At 52.0% G+C, this 17347-nt stretch overlaps 8 protein-coding genes across 8 annotated transcripts; 2 read left to right on the forward strand and 6 right to left on the reverse strand.

The window, feature by feature from the left end:
- Positions 1-83: 83 nt before the first annotated feature.
- pxr1 (telomerase inhibitor/ribosome biogenesis protein PXR1) lies at positions 84-880 on the forward strand (the record flags this gene model as incomplete). The annotated part of the gene is made up of 2 exons (XM_001211960.1): positions 84-800; positions 860-880. 2 exons carry the CDS (start codon positions 84-86, stop codon positions 878-880), a joined length of 738 nt encoding a protein of 245 aa, XP_001211960.1.
- Positions 881-1609: 729 nt separating this feature from the next.
- ATEG_02783 (diacylglycerol acyltransferase type 2A) lies at positions 1610-2774 on the forward strand (the record flags this gene model as incomplete). Its single annotated transcript, XM_001211961.1, has 2 exons — positions 1610-1686; positions 1709-2774. 2 exons carry the CDS (start codon positions 1610-1612, stop codon positions 2772-2774), a joined length of 1143 nt encoding a protein of 380 aa, XP_001211961.1.
- A 428-nt stretch (positions 2775-3202) lies between these two features.
- On the reverse strand, positions 3203-3619 carry ATEG_02784 (uncharacterized protein; the record flags this gene model as incomplete). The annotated part of the gene is made up of 2 exons (XM_001211962.1): positions 3203-3522; positions 3580-3619. The coding sequence occupies 2 exons, from the start codon at positions 3617-3619 to the stop codon at positions 3203-3205; spliced, it is 360 nt and encodes a 119-aa protein (XP_001211962.1).
- A 1118-nt stretch (positions 3620-4737) lies between these two features.
- ATEG_02785 (RelA/SpoT domain-containing protein) lies at positions 4738-6060 on the reverse strand (the record flags this gene model as incomplete). The annotated part of the gene is made up of 1 exon (XM_001211963.1): positions 4738-6060. One exon carries the CDS (start codon positions 6058-6060, stop codon positions 4738-4740), a length of 1323 nt encoding a protein of 440 aa, XP_001211963.1.
- Positions 6061-6771: 711 nt separating this feature from the next.
- Positions 6772-8622, reverse strand: ATEG_02786 (uncharacterized protein; the record flags this gene model as incomplete). The annotated part of the gene is made up of 1 exon (XM_001211964.1): positions 6772-8622. One exon carries the CDS (start codon positions 8620-8622, stop codon positions 6772-6774), a length of 1851 nt encoding a protein of 616 aa, XP_001211964.1.
- A 747-nt stretch (positions 8623-9369) lies between these two features.
- ATEG_02787 (uncharacterized protein) lies at positions 9370-10662 on the reverse strand (the record flags this gene model as incomplete). The annotated part of the gene is made up of 3 exons (XM_001211965.1): positions 9370-9609; positions 9678-10437; positions 10601-10662. The coding sequence occupies 3 exons, from the start codon at positions 10660-10662 to the stop codon at positions 9370-9372; spliced, it is 1062 nt and encodes a 353-aa protein (XP_001211965.1).
- A 1149-nt stretch (positions 10663-11811) lies between these two features.
- ATEG_02788 (uncharacterized protein) lies at positions 11812-13653 on the reverse strand (the record flags this gene model as incomplete). Its single annotated transcript, XM_001211966.1, has 6 exons — positions 11812-12134; positions 12196-12726; positions 12777-13205; positions 13255-13300; positions 13368-13464; positions 13529-13653. 6 exons carry the CDS (start codon positions 13651-13653, stop codon positions 11812-11814), a joined length of 1551 nt encoding a protein of 516 aa, XP_001211966.1.
- Positions 13654-15309: 1656 nt separating this feature from the next.
- On the reverse strand, positions 15310-16107 carry ATEG_02789 (uncharacterized protein; the record flags this gene model as incomplete). Its single annotated transcript, XM_001211967.1, has 2 exons — positions 15310-15616; positions 15671-16107. The coding sequence occupies 2 exons, from the start codon at positions 16105-16107 to the stop codon at positions 15310-15312; spliced, it is 744 nt and encodes a 247-aa protein (XP_001211967.1).
- Positions 16108-17347: the final 1240 nt, after the last annotated feature.

Consider the following 17347-nt stretch of genomic DNA (forward strand, 5'->3'; position numbering starts at 1 on the left):
GTGGTTTCGGACACAAAATACTCAGCTCTCAAGGATGGACCCCTGGCAGTTTTCTCGGTGCACGCGATGCCGCCCATGCGGATATGTTCACCGCCGCGAGTGCTGGTCACATACGGGTGGTGGTGAAAGATGACACCCTTGGTCTTGGAGCGCGGGCCGGTCGCGACCCCAACGAACCCACCGGTCTTGACGCCTTTAAGGGTCTACTGGGCAGACTTAACGGCAAGTCTGATGCTGAATTGGCGGCCGACCAACGCAAGGCGGATGATATTAAACTGGCCCGATATGCGGCGTTCAAGTGGCAGGCGGTCAGATTCGTCAGCGGAGGATTACTAGCCCAGGAAAAGCTTGAGAGGCTCCCTGAGAGAGAATCGGTTCAGCAGAGCAGGGCTGCAGTCGAGACATCTGACAGCAACCGGAACTCCGAAAATGACGCTTCTAAAGTGTCAAAGAAGAAAAAGAAGAAGACTTCTTCTGATTCTTCGTCTGACGAACAGAGTTCCCGATCGGAAAAGCGACGAGAGAAGAAGGAGAAGAAAGACAAAAAGGAAAAGAAAGAGAAGAAGGACAAGAAGGACAAGAAGAGAAAGCGTGCAGAAGAGGACAATGATGCGTCCCAGAAGTCTGCGAGCGAAACACCGGCCCCCGAAAAGGAGTCCACCGGTCTGGAATCGGACAGTACATCTGTGTCCGTTGTGAAGGCCTCGCGGGAACGACGCCCTCTGGGTCGACAGATTGTCAGAGGCCGACACATCGCCCAGAAGAAGAGAGCGCTGATGGATGACAAGTCCTTGAATGAGGTAATTACCCTTTCGGATTATTATGAGAAGGTATTCGGATTTGAAGCTAATGGGTCTAGATCTTCATGGTGAAAGCCTAGGGATGACGTGCGATATGGCGTACTACCGATATGTTAATGTGTCGGATTCTGCATTTTCTTCATCTATAGCGATAGACTTTGGCTGTTTCTTTTGACGTCTTTAAGGAGTCGGGGTTTCTGTTTGTTATAAGGCACGTAAAAGGTGTGCTTGGGAGGGACGATGTATATACAAGTACTCACAGTACATGACATGGATAGCTGCTATCACATCCGTATCAGGAACATTTCTTGGCGCCTCAGATCCCCACATTCGTCATCATCCACCAGGGCCCCAGCTGCCGTCGCGATCCTTGCGCCGCGAACCCCTCCAGTACTTTCCCTAGTACAGTCCCTCCCTGTTCATAGTGCTATGCTACTTGTATATCATCGAACCAACTCCAAGGCCGCTGGGCTCATATGACACAATCGTCACAGAATTCAAGGCAGTAGGCAACCCCATTCCCACACTGCCACACCTACGTGGATCTGCACGTTCCGGGCTAACCGCCAAAGACACAGGTCAACCCGTCGCATGTCCCTGTCTACAACCCATCCTTAGCCCACAGATAGCCTGGCCCAGCGACCCAACCCGTCCGAACGCGCCCAACGTGGGAAGCTTGGACGAAGACCGATCCGACGAGAAGGGAAGACGAGAAGGACATGTTCCTGAGGCGGCAACACCACCACGACAGTAGCTTCGGGGTGATATTCGAAAAGGAGGGCCACAGATTTCGATCGCTATAAGCTACAATGCCGCGGAATACCCATCCACCGGCAAACAACGCCGGACCCAATGCATCTCACAAAAAAGACCGAAAACGACAAGGGTGAGTGAGTCCTGATCCGCAGTCGTCTGTTCCAGCATACAGTACCTAATAAATACTCAAGGATCCGCTGGGCCCCCCTAAACATCGGCCTCGAGCGTCGCCTTCAGACCTTGGTTGTTCTCTGCCATACGTTGACCATTGCGCTCTTTCTGGCCTTCTTTTTCTTCACATGCGCCATTCCCTTGACATGGCCCCTCCTGTTCCCTTATCTCGTTTACATCACCCTTTTCTCGACCGCCCCAACTTCGGGAACGCTGAAGGGCCGCAGCGACTTCCTGCGCTCGCTTCCCATCTGGAAGCTCTACACCGCCTACTTCCCAGCAAAGTTGCATCGGTCCGAGCCACTTCTACCGACACGCAAATACATCTTTGGATATCATCCGCACGGGATCATCTCGCACGGCGCATTCGCCGCCTTCGCCACAGATGCTCTGGGATTCTCTAAGCTCTTCCCAGGGATCACCAACACCTTACTGACGCTTGACTCGAATTTCCGTATACCATTTTATAGAGAATATGCGATGGCCATGGGCGTCGCGAGCGTGTCGCGGGAATCATGCGAAAATCTCCTCACCAAAGGAGGCGCAGACGGCGAAGGCATGGGACGAGCCATCACAATTGTGGTCGGAGGCGCCCGAGAGTCGCTGGACGCGCTGCCGCATACCATGCGTCTGGTCCTCAAGAGGCGGAAGGGATTCATTAAGCTCGCGATTCGCACCGGAGCGGATCTTGTCCCCGTGCTGGCATTCGGTGAAAACGACCTGTACGAGCAAGTGCGCTCCGACCAACATCCCCTCATATACAAAGTCCAGATGTTGGTGAAGCGGTTTCTGGGGTTTACTGTGCCTTTGTTCCATGCTCGGGGGATTTTCAACTACGACGTGGGCTTGATGCCGTACCGTCGGCCTCTGAACATCGTTGTTGGTCGTCCTATTCAGGTTGTTCGGCAGCAAGACAGGGACAAGATCGACGATGAATATATTGACCGTCTCCATGCCGAGTACGTGCGAGAGCTGGAGAGCTTGTGGGACCAGTGGAAGGACGTTTATGCGAAGGACAGGATCTCGGAATTGGAGATTGTCGCCTGAACAAAGACTACGGAGCCAACCTGGACATGGGAGGTTTGGCGCCGGGTATATATCTTACATGGGAGAGTACAATTGCATCGGTACAAACCATCCACATGGATCAGTTGATAGCCCTAACTATGAGTATCGTGTGTCAAATATCAATGCATTGCAAGGAAATACCTCCGATGACTGGCAGAGGAATATGTAAATATGTAAACAACGTATACTCTATCCCAGACGATTGTCCAGTCTGCTTCTAGCACTACCACAAGCGCAGAACTCTGTGTATATATAATAAAGGACAGCTTCTAACAATATTAGGCAGGGTTGGAGAACCCCAATGATTTAAAAGAAGGAATAACTTTTGATAGTGCAGCATGGGCATGAAAGCACCATATCCATCTGACTTGTCTCCCACCGTAACAGACACAACAAATACTCGACACTCATATCAGGGAGAACTGAGATAGAAATTCTGGAGGCAAGCAGTGGACATAGTTAGCCAAGTTCTCTCCATCGGGACCATGACCACCATACCACTTCTCGAGCTTCCTGTTCGTCCGGTAATGCAACCACTCATCATCAATGCTTTTCTGGTACGTGAACCGCATCAAGTTGATGATTTCCGCCCTCTTCTTATACCCGCGAAGGCCTGTTTGCTCGACGAGATGGCGGGCCCGTTGTAACCGGTCGAGTTCGTGTGCGCCGTACGCAGCGAGGTTGTTTTCCAGGTTGTCCAGCGCGGCGGCGACCTGAGCGCCGTAGCCTAAGGGGGCTTTCTAATAGGTTAGCTCTGGTGCATCAAGAGTGAGTGTGCCCATACCGGAAAGCGACTGAGACTCGCGTTTCTTGAGCACGCTCATGACCGTTGACGAGGACGATGCTGATTGGTCTCGGGATGTATAGATATATACAGACGGAGACAACGAGAGAATGATCAAGAAGCGAGGGAGACGAATCTCCTTAAATCCTCCCAGGACTGCGAGTTGTCATCCGGTCATCCTACGAAAGAGGTATTTATTCATTATTTCCTACGGTACCCCGTACGAGGTCGGGTACGTTCTGTACCCTCAGTATCTGGATGCATCGACCACGAGTTCAGACGAACTCGGAAATTAAACGACTAACTTGCTTTTTCTTAGACACCGCCATTTGTGCTGATCCAGTCATGACAGTGCAGGGAACCGGCAGCAAGCTATCCTGCAGCCGACAGTCCGGCTTCCTCATCCTCAACCCGTTCTTCGTGCATGCATGCAGGACCAGATTGCTGGGTCACCTCTATCTAGTTGACATCCGTCCCTCACACCAGACAGTCGCCTGACTTGGTGCATCCTACGACTTGTTTCCTATGCTATATTTCAGAGATGCTGGCCAATACCAAAGCGTGATATTACTGGAGAGTTTGGCCAGGAAGATAGTCCCTTTGCAAGGCCTGGGATTTCCTAGCCAGATACCCTGTCGTATCCACTGCTACTGGCACCCGAATCGCAGCCGGATGCCTCGACGAAACAAGCGCTGGGCCCAGGCAATGACCCGGTGCTGCCTAGTTAGCCCCTGAAACAGAAGTACTGACTGGGACTTTGCCTAGGGCAAAAGTGGACTTTTGTTGGATTGTGGCTGGAGGCGAGAAGCCTTCGTCGGACTTTGCACTCACCGAAGCGAAAATAATGCCTGTATTTGCTTTTGCTACGGAAGCGCTCCCCGGATGTGTGGCAGGCATCGGCTCGGGGGGTGTTTCATATATTTCTTGGTTCTATTGATCAACAGCAAGCTTGACGAAATACACTAGTGCGCTCGAGCCTCGAGGGCTCGAGGCTCAATTGGGTTAATGTTGACTGGTGCGTTGTAAAGAGCAAGGACAGGAAAGAAAAGATCGTCTGATTCATACAAAGAAAAAGACCATACTCTGTACATCCCTCCGAATGCCGGGCGGGGCCTGGAAAGGCCAATGACCCCAGTACATAACGGACACGCTGTAGAACTATATGTCTTCACAGGCGATCAAACGCCCAACGGCGGAGGTGAGGCCTTCCCAGTCCACGGCCCGCCCGTTCTTCACGACGCCCAATTTGGATAGACTGAAGGCAAAACCAACAGGGCTCTTATCATGAGCTTCCGCGTGTCGCTCCAGGCAGCCCCATAGCCGATCAATAGTCTCCGGATGCTGCAGCGGCATCCCATACTCGTAAAAGTTTTTCGGATCCTCCGAGTCGAGCCAGTCGAGCCAGGCCAGGATGTGTTTGCGCCCGTCCAAGGTCCCACCGTCTAGATTCATGACCGGCGTAACCCAGGCGGGAAAAGGTAGCAGGTGCCCGAGGAGGGCGAAGGTGTTAATGATGACCTGCAGCCTGCACCGCGGTTCATTTCCACCGCGGGCCTCGAACTGGGCCACGATCTCCCTCTGCCCCCGGGGCGAGCGGATGATCTGTTCCGAGAGATAGCTGGAGATGGCCATTTTGCCCTGTTTTCCGCCAGTGGCTGAAGGCAGAGGAAGGCGGGCTTCGCCGAGCAAACCCCTGAGCCGGGACCGGTCGTTCATGTCCATGATCCTCAGCACCTGCCAGAGTAACTCGACGTCTCCCAGATCGTCGCGTGCGGCGCCGGACCGGGCCTGCATCCACTGGAACAGGCATGATCCCAGATGATAGACTGATTGGAACGGTCGGCCGGATGTTCGGCGCTCGTGCAGTTGATCCAGGAAGCCTTCGCTCGCAGCGATAGTGCCACTGAGCCCGGCCAGAATCTGGTGCTCCACCTCGCTTGCATCCATCTCGCTCTCCAGGTCACAACCGACCTCTGCACAGACGTGGCGTAACAGGGAGACGACCTGAATCTCAATCAACCCTGCTGGCCCATCCTCGGGCTTAAGATGGACATAATAATAGTCCGCGCCGCGCGGGAACCCCCGCGGCATCCTATCCCCGTCCGCATCCTTGGGTGGCTCTTCAGGGGAGTTGACTCCTCCGATGACGTTGAAACATGGTTTGATGAGTCGACCGGCTTGTGCCTGCTGGCGAGGGATATACACCGCAACACAGACGCTGGCCAAACCGACCATCTCATCTTCGATTTCCTGCACAGCCCGATAAGGCAAGAGGGGCGCCTTCTGCTGCAATTTCGCTTCCAGTGTGCTGGGACACTGGACCTGGCAGGCTGTCATGCATAGAACGCCACCGTCACGGACTGCCTTGGCGCAGATTTCGGAAGCTTTCTGCGCGAGGCTCTCATATCGGCCGAAGTCCCTCCTGGACTCTTTCATGGACTGCTGCATCACATCCGTGTCTCTTCCGATGTGGGATCCCATTTTGTGAAGTCGAAATATGCCAACCTGGACGGCCAAACAAGAAATGGAGAATTTGGACACACGAGGCTGTGGTGAAGACACTGCTTTCTCGAGATGCTGCGAATTGAATTGGACAGTTGGGAGGTATCGCCTATTTATGCGGCAGTGGCCTCATACCCTACCTTTCATTTATCTGACGTGTTTTCCTTTCTGTCACCAGCGCCGCGACTGTGCCAGATGCATGGAGGATCGATTCAACGATCGACGCGAGCCACGTACCTCTGTGCGAGTTGGGCTGGGTGGTGGGATAGGGAGATGAAGCTCGAGGAAGCAGGTTGCATACCTAATCGGGCCATCGAGCAGGGGTGTATCAGTTCATGTGTGTCAAATCATTGCATGCAGACGGTCTGCAAGGCTGCGCACAACATCCGCAACAAAGATTTGCGAACAATAGAGCGGTGTAAGCAGAATCCAATCGTGCGGTACCAGCTGGTCGCCCGTGGGTGTCATTGCTTGGTGTTGTCCAAGATGGATGGCTCTTCGTTCCCTACGAAGGGTTCAGTCAGGCATCAACCGGATGCCATATGCCACCCTTCATGAATCATGTCCTGTCATGATGCGCAGAAGAAATTTTCATGCAGATCTATAGCTGATAAATTATATACAAATAATTATATAATGTAGTGTTTAATATCTAAGTGGATTAGAGAAGATACATCGCGATACTTGCGATCAGCTATAGCAGAGCGGATTAACCATGTCAGCACCAGCGAGATACGCCGCCGCCTGCCTCACCAACGTTGGCGTCTCGGGGTATTTGAAGTTTGGATTGAACAGCCAGTCAGAGGTGCGCACTCGTTTGTGCGCACCGAGAGCTTCGAACTCGCCTCCCGTTGGGGCGCGAAAGTAGACCGTGGCCTGCGGACGCAGCTTTGCGCGGAGTGCATCGAGGGCCGGGGCCCAGCTACCGGCGAGAAGGTTTAGCACAAGGTGTAGGTAGTCCATGGTGCTCTGGGGCAGACCCGCGCAGAAGGCATCGAGAGCCTCCTGTGTCAGGGAAAGCGAAATGATAGACACGCGGCGGATGCGCGGCCAGCGCGCGGCGGCAAGGACAGAGCTGATATCGTACATCCCGTGCTTCGTATCCCAGCCGTCATCCAGGGAGAAGGGGTACATGCGGAGGCAGACGTCCTCGAGGTCTGGGCTCGACAGCAGCGCGCTAATATACTCGTCGACATAGCGTTTGTCGTCGGGGACGAGATGGTCGTGTCGGATCTTTTGGATGTTGAGCTGCTCGCCGAAACTGGCTCGACGGAGGGAGCGACAGGCGGCGCGGAGATCAGTCCATACCGTGGGGACCTCCTGGGCATCCGGCGCAAGGAGCGCGAAATCACGTAGAAGCGGAAACGGGCCGATGAAGAGATCGCGCAGGGTGACGCCAGAGCGATGGATGGCGATGGGCAGATCGCAGAGAAGACGGGCTGGGACGAGTGCACAATCCGGGAGGTCCTCTATCTGGGTCCACTGGATGCTTGTCGTCATAAACTCTGCGAGGAGCGTGTTGTCCCACAGGATCTCTGGTTTGGTCTTGTAGGATACGGCAGGGTGGTCTTTGTCCGTGAAGGCGAGAGATATGATGTTGGGCATCATGGTGATGCACGCCGCGAGAGTGCGCACATAGGATTGGGACTCGAGTAGCTGCAGCTGCTCTTGGTGCCTTTGGCGGAAGATCTCGTGGGCCTGCGTGAGGATGTCCTGGTAGATGACTGCTTTCCTAGACGGCCCTGCGACTCGATCACAATCACTGCTGTCATCATTGGCGTAGGCGTGCCATGCCTGTACGATATCCCTGTAGCAGTCCATCGCCTGTTCATACTTAGTCGGCGGTCCCCCTGTGACTACTTCGCCATCGGAGCTTGCCAGCGCAGCTCCTTCAACCACCCAGTCGCAGTAGCTTTCGATCTCGCCTAACTGTTCGCGACGGAATTTCCTGAACCTGGCCAGATCAACCGCGAGCTCTTGCGGACAGTACCGCACATCGACAAGGACGGCACGAATTCCAGCCGCCACTCTAGGAGAGCGAGATAGCTTCGTTGCGCGGTCAAGGGACTCCTGGTCCAGGTTGACGCGCAGGATCGGACAGAGTAGCGGCGTTGCGAGGTCGTTGAAGAGTCGGCAGACCAGACGGGCGCTCTGGATGGTGCGGTGGCAGATTTGGTTGTCAGGCGACCTCGTATGATGCCGCTTGATCCAGCCGCGATCTGTCCTTGAATCTCGAAAGTAGTCCAGCACCTTGCAGAGGAGATCGTTGGGCAGATCGAGCAGAGCGAGGGCCCGGATATTGGGCCGGGAGAGAGTCATTGCCTGGTCTCGCAGCGCGGCCTGTCGCGCGTGCAGGTCGTGGAGGATTTGTTTTGTCCGAGCTGTTTCGGGGTCCTCTTCTACTGGGCTGGCCTTCTCCCCATATTCCTCGTCCTCGTATTCATCTTCTTCATCTGAATCCTGGGGTTTTGGTCGAGGGGTCAGGGATTGCTCCAAGTTGTCGAGGTGGTGTAGTTGGCGATATATGTCGTCCAGAGCCATCGTGGAGATATCCCCGGGCTGCTCATACAGCGACTCTTCTGTCAGGTCCAGCATCATGTTCAGAAGATCCGTAACATGTCAAGTTCGAGGGGATTGTGTTCGAGTTGACTTGTGGTGACTCAAAAGAGGCGGTGCAATCTCGCTTGACGTTAGCGTCCGTCGAGGTGATCTAGATGCATCTACGATCTATACACGATGGAACAATAAAACGCAGTCATTCACTCAATCTATATAAGACAATTGCACAGGATCACCGGCTGACGACGCTGATCTCAGCTACCTCGACCTTACTCTGTACCTTCGTCCCATCCAGAAAGCCCTGGCTTGCCTTGGTAATCGCCGTCTTGAGAAGTGATACGATCTCGTCAAGTTCACCGTCCGTCACAATGTAAGGAGGACAAACCAGCACATGGTCAACCTGAAATTTGCCTGTATGGCCGAGATTCCCAATAATATTCAGTCCCAAAGCCAAGCTACGCTTTACGACCTGGTTGCAGAAGCTAGTTTCCGGTGGGAATGCCGCCTTGAGGCGTTTGTCCCGGACAAATTCGACGGCCCAGAACAACCCTCGGCCACGACTATCACCGACAAGGGGAAGAGGACCTATCTGCGTCCGCAGCAGGGCTTCAAGTTTCTTTCCCATGGTTGCAGTGCGCTCAATCAAACCACCGCGCTGTATGATCTTTTGCGCCGCGATAGCAGCCGCACAAGCAAGGGGATGAGCCTGGAGCAGACAATGGATCAGCATCAACCCTCAACATGATCGATCAATCGACTCGAAGAAAGATAGTACCTGGAATGCATGGCCGTGTGCCAACCCCCCGAGCCAGCGGCCAGCACATCAAAGATCTTCTGGTGAAGCAACACCCCGGGAAGCGGGACGAACCCAGCTCCCAGGGCCTTGCCGATGGTCTGGATATCCGGTCCGCGAATATCCTCCTGCTCCCATGCATGCATTGTTCCGGTCTTGCCCATACCGCAGATGATCTGCAGGCAGGCTCAAAAGTCAGTGGTTGTGTCGAGAATGGCATATTTCAAGCAAGAAATGTGCTTACCTCGTCGAGGATTAACAAAATGCTATACCTATCGCATATCTCTCGAACCGCTCTAAAATATCCAGGCACCGCAGGCAAGCACCCCAGAGTAGTCCCGCTGACAGTTTCCGCTACAAAACCAGCGACCCGTTCAGGCCCAACACGCAGAATCTCATCTTCGAACTGCCGAGCAAGCCATTGGGCAAACACCTCATCTGACTCATTGTCACCCTTCATCCGATAGGCATAACATGGGTCCAGAAAGGAGACATTGGACGACATGAAATCCTTATAGAATGCTCTCCGAGATTCATGACCAGACACACAGAGCGCACCGATCGTGTTCCCATGATAGCTCTGCTTGCGCGCAATGAAATGTGTCCGCTGCGGCTGGCCTTGCTCGTGCCAGTACTGCACAGCCAACTTGAGCGCGGCATCTGTTGCCTCGCTTCCCGAATTGACGAAGATGGCTTTCGACAGGCCGCCGGGTCGGTGGGACAGAAGCATCCGCGCAAGTACCTCCGTCGCCTCATTCGTATACGGCGAGCCGGAGTAGACGTAGGCGATGTTATTCTTCAGGTGGCCTGTGATGGCATCGGTGATTTCCGGCTGGGAATGGCCTAGACAGGATACGGAAGGGCCACAGGCGGCATCAATGACCTGCTTTCCATTCTCTAATAAGAGGTAGATTCCATGACCGGAGACGACCTTGGCTGGCTCTTCGGAAAAGGATCGATGGAGGATGTGAGAGTCCCCAACAGATATCGAGAAGCAACTCGTTCTTGGTCGAAACGGTCTCAGCGACTACCCGAACACGCCACGGTCCCAGGCAGCTACGTCGTCTCTGCATTTCCTGGAACACAGTCTCCCTCACACGAACTATAGAGGTTCGGTCCTCTCTCCTTAAGTCGTCTATACTTCGAGTGCCCAGCTTGTCATCCTACAGCTTACATGTTGTCTTGATTAGAAAAACAGTAAACACCGACGGGCCGTCGAAAGCCTTCATCTCCTGTCACCTGTGCTTTGCTTCAAACGAAGACCGTATTGGAAGCAGCCTGTCATTCAGTCATACCTTTCCATATGTAAGAATACTTTGAACCGTCATTCTTGTTCCAAATCTAATGCCGAGTGCACAGCCATAGCCCTCTCTATGTTGATGACCTGAAACCAGCCCTCTACTGCTCTGCTGCTGCGGAGATAGTGAACCGAAAACTTTCCGAGACCCAACAGCCCTGACCGCAGGGAATGGTAATCCTTCAGGATATAGTAAGCCATGATCTTAAAGGTGGCAGCACAGTATCCGATCTTTTAGGAAGCTCAGGTCAAGCGGGCTGAATACACCCGGCGGATGCTGCAGGCGTGGGCGGCTACAAAAAACGAGGACTCGGACCGGCCGAGAGATGGACGCTCTATCCAAGCCATGTTCCCCATGGCCAGCTTGTGAGAAAATATAGATACTCTTATGACAACTATACCAGCCTCTGGAACGTTCTCGATTACTGCGCAACGACTGTTCCGGTCACCAAAGTGATGGCCGCTGACATCCCGAAGCCTCAGTACAATTGCCGAAAAACTGTTGAGGCACAGGTTTGGAATGAATGTAAGCTACAATACGTTTGACACTGAATGTCTCTAGTGTTGAAATGGCTGCAGATCCGCCCGCGCGCTTACTGGATGCTCCTGTCGCAATACAGCTTGTGAGCCGGCGACTAACCGAAGAGTATCTTCTGGGAGTGACACGCGTGTGCGATAATGCTTTGAAAGCTGGTGGATATAAAAAGGCATGAGGTAAAAGTTGGTGTTCCGCGAGAATATCCTTTCATCTGACTTATACTGTCTTTGTATCTTACAGCGAAAGTGATGTAGACACCGTGGACAACGGGGTATGGCGATATCATGATACAGATATCTAGAAGGCTTGCCTAGGAGAAGAAGTGTGTTTGTCATTGCTAAACCGGGCAACATCCGTGAGGCTTGAGATACGTTCTGGTGCCTATATACTTAGTCGAAAAAAGAGCGAAAACTGCATGACCCCCTGCTGTAATGTTGAGTAATAAGATGAGACGATAGAAGCCACCTCGGGAAAGAGACCAGAATCCTAGTAAGACCTCGAGATCATGATCTTCCATCAATTCTCTCAATCATCAGACCAGAGTCATGCTGTATCGACCTTGACAAGACCGAGTCTTCCACGGCTTATGTTCGGGGCCATTCCGTTGATCACGTCCGTCCTGAACTCGTCGACACTGTTACCACCACGGGCCATGTGAACAATCTTCTTCAGCGTTTCACCACCGACTTTCTCCTTGCCGACGCCTCCAGCAAAGCCTTTGTGAACTATTCCCAGTTCTCTTGCCGATTCCAGGGCTGGCCCACCGAACTGGTCTGCCTTTTGCAGCACATGAACGCAGAACTCCACAGCTCTATCAATCTCTTCCTGGTTTAGTTTGCCTTCAAGATCGACATGACCTTGAATGACTGCATTTTACTTTAGTTAGCAGAGCTGTTGATAACAGCGATGGCATACTGAATGACTTACTCGGTTTGAAATTCTCGAAAGCTCGGGTAAAGTCACTCTCGCCGAGCTCATTCAGCACATGCTCCTCGGTTCCATAAATCTGTCTCAGAGCACTAGTCACTATCAGCAGGAATCGAGTATATCCTTCAGCAACCTTCCGCGTGTGCCAATTGCCTGCCTCCGCCTCGCTACAGTCTCCTTTTCGTGCGGCACAGATCGTTACGGCTGCCGAGAGACCGCTGGCAATTGCAAGATGCACACCGGATGAAAAGAGCGGGTCAATGAAGCAGCCCGCATCACCACAGATGCGGAAGAATGGCCCGGCATAGGCGGAGGCATGATACGACCAGTCAGATGCGGACTTGAGCTCAGACGTGAGACGTGCATTCTGGAGGAGTCGGGCAATTCCGGGAGTGTCCTCCACGGCTTGTTGGTAGAATTCGGCACTAGACTTCGCTCGCTTCCTGGAAGCAAGACGGTCTTGCCTTATGACGACTCCAACTGATGTCGTGTTGTTGTGCAGTGGGATAAACCACACCCACCCGCTTCCATCTGTTGTCCCGTCAGCGGTATACTCCTGAGGGAAGACGTCTCAGCATTACCTTTAATCGCCTCAAAGTAAGGATCTCCTTCGCGATGGGTTCCCTCGCCGTATTTTCCAGCACCCTCCCAATAACCCCAGGTGGCGGTACTCTTGAGACCTTGGTTGTAATGACGGATTTTCATATATCGGGTCGCAAGTAGGCCTGCTCGCCCAGACGCATCAACAAGATACTCGAATCGAACATCTCCGGTGCTACCGTCCTTGCGTGACCAGGAAGCAGAATCTGGGCGACCGACTTGGTCTTCGTCATGGACTGAGAAGCCCTCTGTGGTGTGCTGGTGTGCGAATTGGACCGTGTTCACTTTAACACCGTCAAAAACCTTTGCGCCGCTGTCGCCGGCATGCTCGAACAGGATGTTATCTGCCTCCGAGCGGACGACATTCCAGGCATGATGGCCAGCTCCACCGGAGGCGATAAAATCGGTATCTAGTCGGAGTGAGTATAGATAAATGTTTCGTCGACAGTCACTACCTACACTCGTCACTGGGCAAAGTCGACAGAAATTTGAATGCGGCCCCTTTCTGTATATTGAAGCCATCATGTTAATTCTGTATACATGATGCGCAAGCTCAAGTGCGTTGCTCATACCTTTTTCTGGAAACCGTGACTGTCGAACTTGGAGTATAGATCAATATGATCGAGGAAATATCTCATAGATGGTAGCAAGCTTTCGCCGATGTGATATCTATGATCCGGCTTAGAATCACCACTCTACTAGGTAATCTCCCGCCAGCTATTCTTGTTCTTACCTGGGGAATGTATCTGCCTCCAAAACGACCGTGTCGATGCCTTCGCGGGCAAGGACCGAAGCAGCATACGACCCAGCGGGTCCGCCGCCCACTACCAACACAGTGCACTCTCTAGGAATCGACATGGTGTAAGCTAGCTGGCTTTTTCTTTGACTGGAGATAAGGAGATGGTAATCTAAGCAGTTAGAACTCGAACGGCCGTGAACGCTTATGGCTAGGACCTCCAGGGGTCGTCAGGAAAGTCGGCTTTAATATAGCTTTCCCTGGCAGTCAGGAAAGCCTCAACGTTTGTAGAATATTATACGACCTATTTGCTGAAGGTGCAATCTACAAAGTAGAACCAAGTAGTCGTGACTCATGAATTCTCTTTAGGGAATGGCCGTAGTGGCAATCTCGATCAGCGGGATTTTGTTGATATTATTCTACGAAACATCAGGAAGGAATCATCGTCACCATATGAATAATCCAAAGGGCTGTAATGTTTGATAGGCTCACTGCAGGTCAATTGAAGCAGAGGTAAGTTGGTATCATCTGTCTTGTATTACATGATACCTATAATCCTCAAGTGTACCTTTCCTGTAGAGTAAACTGCTTGGCTCTTACTAGCTATCAACAAGGCAGCCTCATTCCCAATGATCCAGTAGAACAGGAAAGTATGTTCAAAAACTACTTCAATTCAGGCCCCCATGCACATGACTCTTTAAGAAGACTTTCTGTTGTGGGAGTGGTTTGCATAACGGTCTGCTAGAAAGTCTGTCAAACCCAGAGACCGTATTTGCGATCTTGCATATCAATGCTACTTCCTCGGTATGATAGTGCACTATTAACAGAATCTTTAATCCAACTACATGGGCTAGGCGCAGGCGGCGTATATTATTCAAAAGCCATTTATCTTAGTAACACTTTCTAGGGCAAGGATACACCGACTAATATTAGATAGACCTGCGAGCCGCAGATCTAAGCAAACTAATATCTATTAAATAGTTGGAAAATGGCTGCCGGAGCAAGTATCTTAAATAATTTCAAATGAGGCTGCTGTCCATTATATACCTACTAGGCCGCCTTCGATCACCGCAATTCAGGGAGTATACTGGGTCTGCTTCTGCGCGCCTTTTAGCTCCGCGTAGGCTTTAACTTTCTCAGTCGACGACGCCTTCGACGGGGTCAGCTAGCCATAGCTGATCTGTGTTAGATAAAAGTAGGTCAGAGTATAGAAACGCAGCACATATTAGTATCGGGATGCTTCTCTTGGTCCCATCCGTGACCGGAGATGTAAGTCAAGAATGGGAGTACTTGGTCATGCAAGATCTGCATATCCGCATGTTTCCAGCTGCTTTAATATCCTGCGTGTTCAGCCAACCACGGTATCCTATTGAGTGCTTAAGGGGTCACTAATAACATACTTCTCCCTAGTATTGTCGACCTGACCCTGCAGAGTATGCAAATTGTTATCATCTTGCCTCCACACTTAGCAGTATAAAGTCAGCCTGGTCGTATCTGACCGTTCATCTACGATCCACGAGCTAAAGGACTCGCTAAGCATTGGTTCACACTAGATAGAATCGGTTGTCTATAGAGATTAGTTGGTCTTACTAACAGCCTTCCACGGTAGTTTCCTTAGAGATATTACAGCAAACCTGAAATCCGAAAACAGACCGCCAATTGACGCTGATTTCAATGTCCTCACATACAGCCTCGGCGTACCTTGGATAAAAAAACGACAATATTCCCTAGTCCATCCAAAGAAGGACGAACGGTGGACGCTTTCCAGCATGCTTGTGCTAAAACTCATCTGCGGAGAAATCAATCTCCTTACCATCGAGCCAGTCAACCATCTCTTGATACACTAGGTCCCGTTCGCGGCCATAGAGCTGGGGTAGATTTGTCTTGATAGGATATCCCAGGCGGCGTATGCTATACGCGAGATATCGATATCCCTTGGGCTCTTTTGCCACAGCCTCAGGATCGATCTTTGGGATACGAGACGGATTGACCGGCACAATTTTGTCCTTTTCGTAAATGGGATGGTTGCAAAAGATCTGCCAGCCTTGAGGTTGCTTTCCCAAGAAAAGCACGAAACGAACGTCACTGCCGGAATCAGCGAAGTCTTCGAGCGAACGCATTGGAGAATCACATATTTACCAATCGCAATCCCACTCCACCCCGTCTTCGTCAGAAAACCTCCATGAAATGGTGACCTTCATCTTGTTGATAGCACGATCGCCTTTGATCTCCACTGCGTGGCCCAGTACCCGATGTGTGATGTACTCGCCGTTCTTCCAACCGTTGGTCCACTTGTTGATAGCATCGTCGCGATGCAGCTGAAGCCAGCAAATGTTGAGAAACGCCCGGGGATCAAAAATCGCCCGCAGATCAGTCCATTCACACGCATCACGGTGCATAGGCCACCCTTCGCTCAGTTCTCGGATCTTGAACCGTTCGAGAGTGGAAGCATCATCGGTGTTGTAGACAAGGCGGCCAGACGCAATAGGAGGCTCCTGGTCCAAGCCCAAGCTACCTGGATCGGGCAGTTTGAAGGCCGCTGGCCGGTTTGTTCCGGGGATAGTTTCGGTGGGCATTGTGTGGAATTTCGTGGGGATTAGACTTGATATGAATCAAGTATGTCAATTGGGACGTTCCAGTGGCGAGTTGTCGATCTCTGGGAAAGGACTTGGCCGATTTTATACCAAAAAAAGGCGGCCAGACCGCGCTTACACCATAAGCGGGTCTCCAGGTTAGTATCTAAAGCATAAAGGCGATTATGGAGTTCCAGTGTCGGGCTAAATTTGCGAGTTTCGTTGATGTGGCTCAAGGAACGGGCTTCCTGTTAGATTCCCGAAATGGTCAAGGTACCTAGAACTCGCAGATGTTCTAACACACAAAAACTTGTTTCAATAAGTTTTTCCTTGCTACATCGGGAGATGTAGAATAGTTTCTTGTGGGGTCTCCGCCGTGGACGGTGTACCCCTCGAGGTAATGAGGAGTGGGCACCAACAGGCGGATTAATGCAAGGATGGGATTTGGTCTATCCGCCTATGCAGGATGTGGAAGAGACGCTTACCACCTGGGACCAGTATGTTTCTCTCGTGGAGAGCAAACTTCCCTCTCTTAGGACTCCTCTACAGCTTGCTGAAAGTCGGCCCGCATTCAAGGGGTTTGCCGAGACCTTCTTCGGTCGAGCTCGCATACCGGCATTTCGGAACGTTGCTCCAAGTCTTGTCTTTCCTTCAGCCTGGCAGATGTTGGGTCTAGCCGCGCGACAACAGGAGCGATTTCAAGAAGAGGAGCAGTCTTTTACATCCGAACAAGATGGATTTATGAAAGTGATTCCTACCGTGCTGTTCCCTTTAGGGGATAACCTCCAGGCCGGCCTCTCCACTACCAAGGAACGTGGCTGGCAGGATGCCGTTGGCTTGATATTACCCATGTCCGAAGGCTATGGCTCCTGGTCCGGTCCGATTGACGATTCCAATGAACTTCCCCGCTACGAAAGAGTGTGGCAGATCATCCCTTTGGAGTCGCCTTACTGGCCACGCCATCCGGCTCGTCTCCACTGGGTCCTTCGGAAATGGATCGAAATGGTAGAAGACGGGACGTGGAAAGTTGGGGCAGATGGGATTGAGGGGAATTGGAAAGACTTTATACACTGGGAAGAATGCATTGGTCTGGACGACATGCCAACAATGCGGCTGTCTGGGATGTTACTTGACACAGTTGATGCGTGTTAACGGGTTGATCCGATGTATGTAATTGATCATGTACATATGAGTCAATATCGCTCTATATCCTAGTCCTGCTCTCACTGAAGGTCACGAATAA

Source organism: Aspergillus terreus, genomic scaffold, assembly GCF_000149615.1.
Source record: "Aspergillus terreus NIH2624 scaffold_4 genomic scaffold, whole genome shotgun sequence".
Taxonomy (NCBI): Eukaryota; Fungi; Ascomycota; class Eurotiomycetes; order Eurotiales; family Aspergillaceae; genus Aspergillus; species Aspergillus terreus.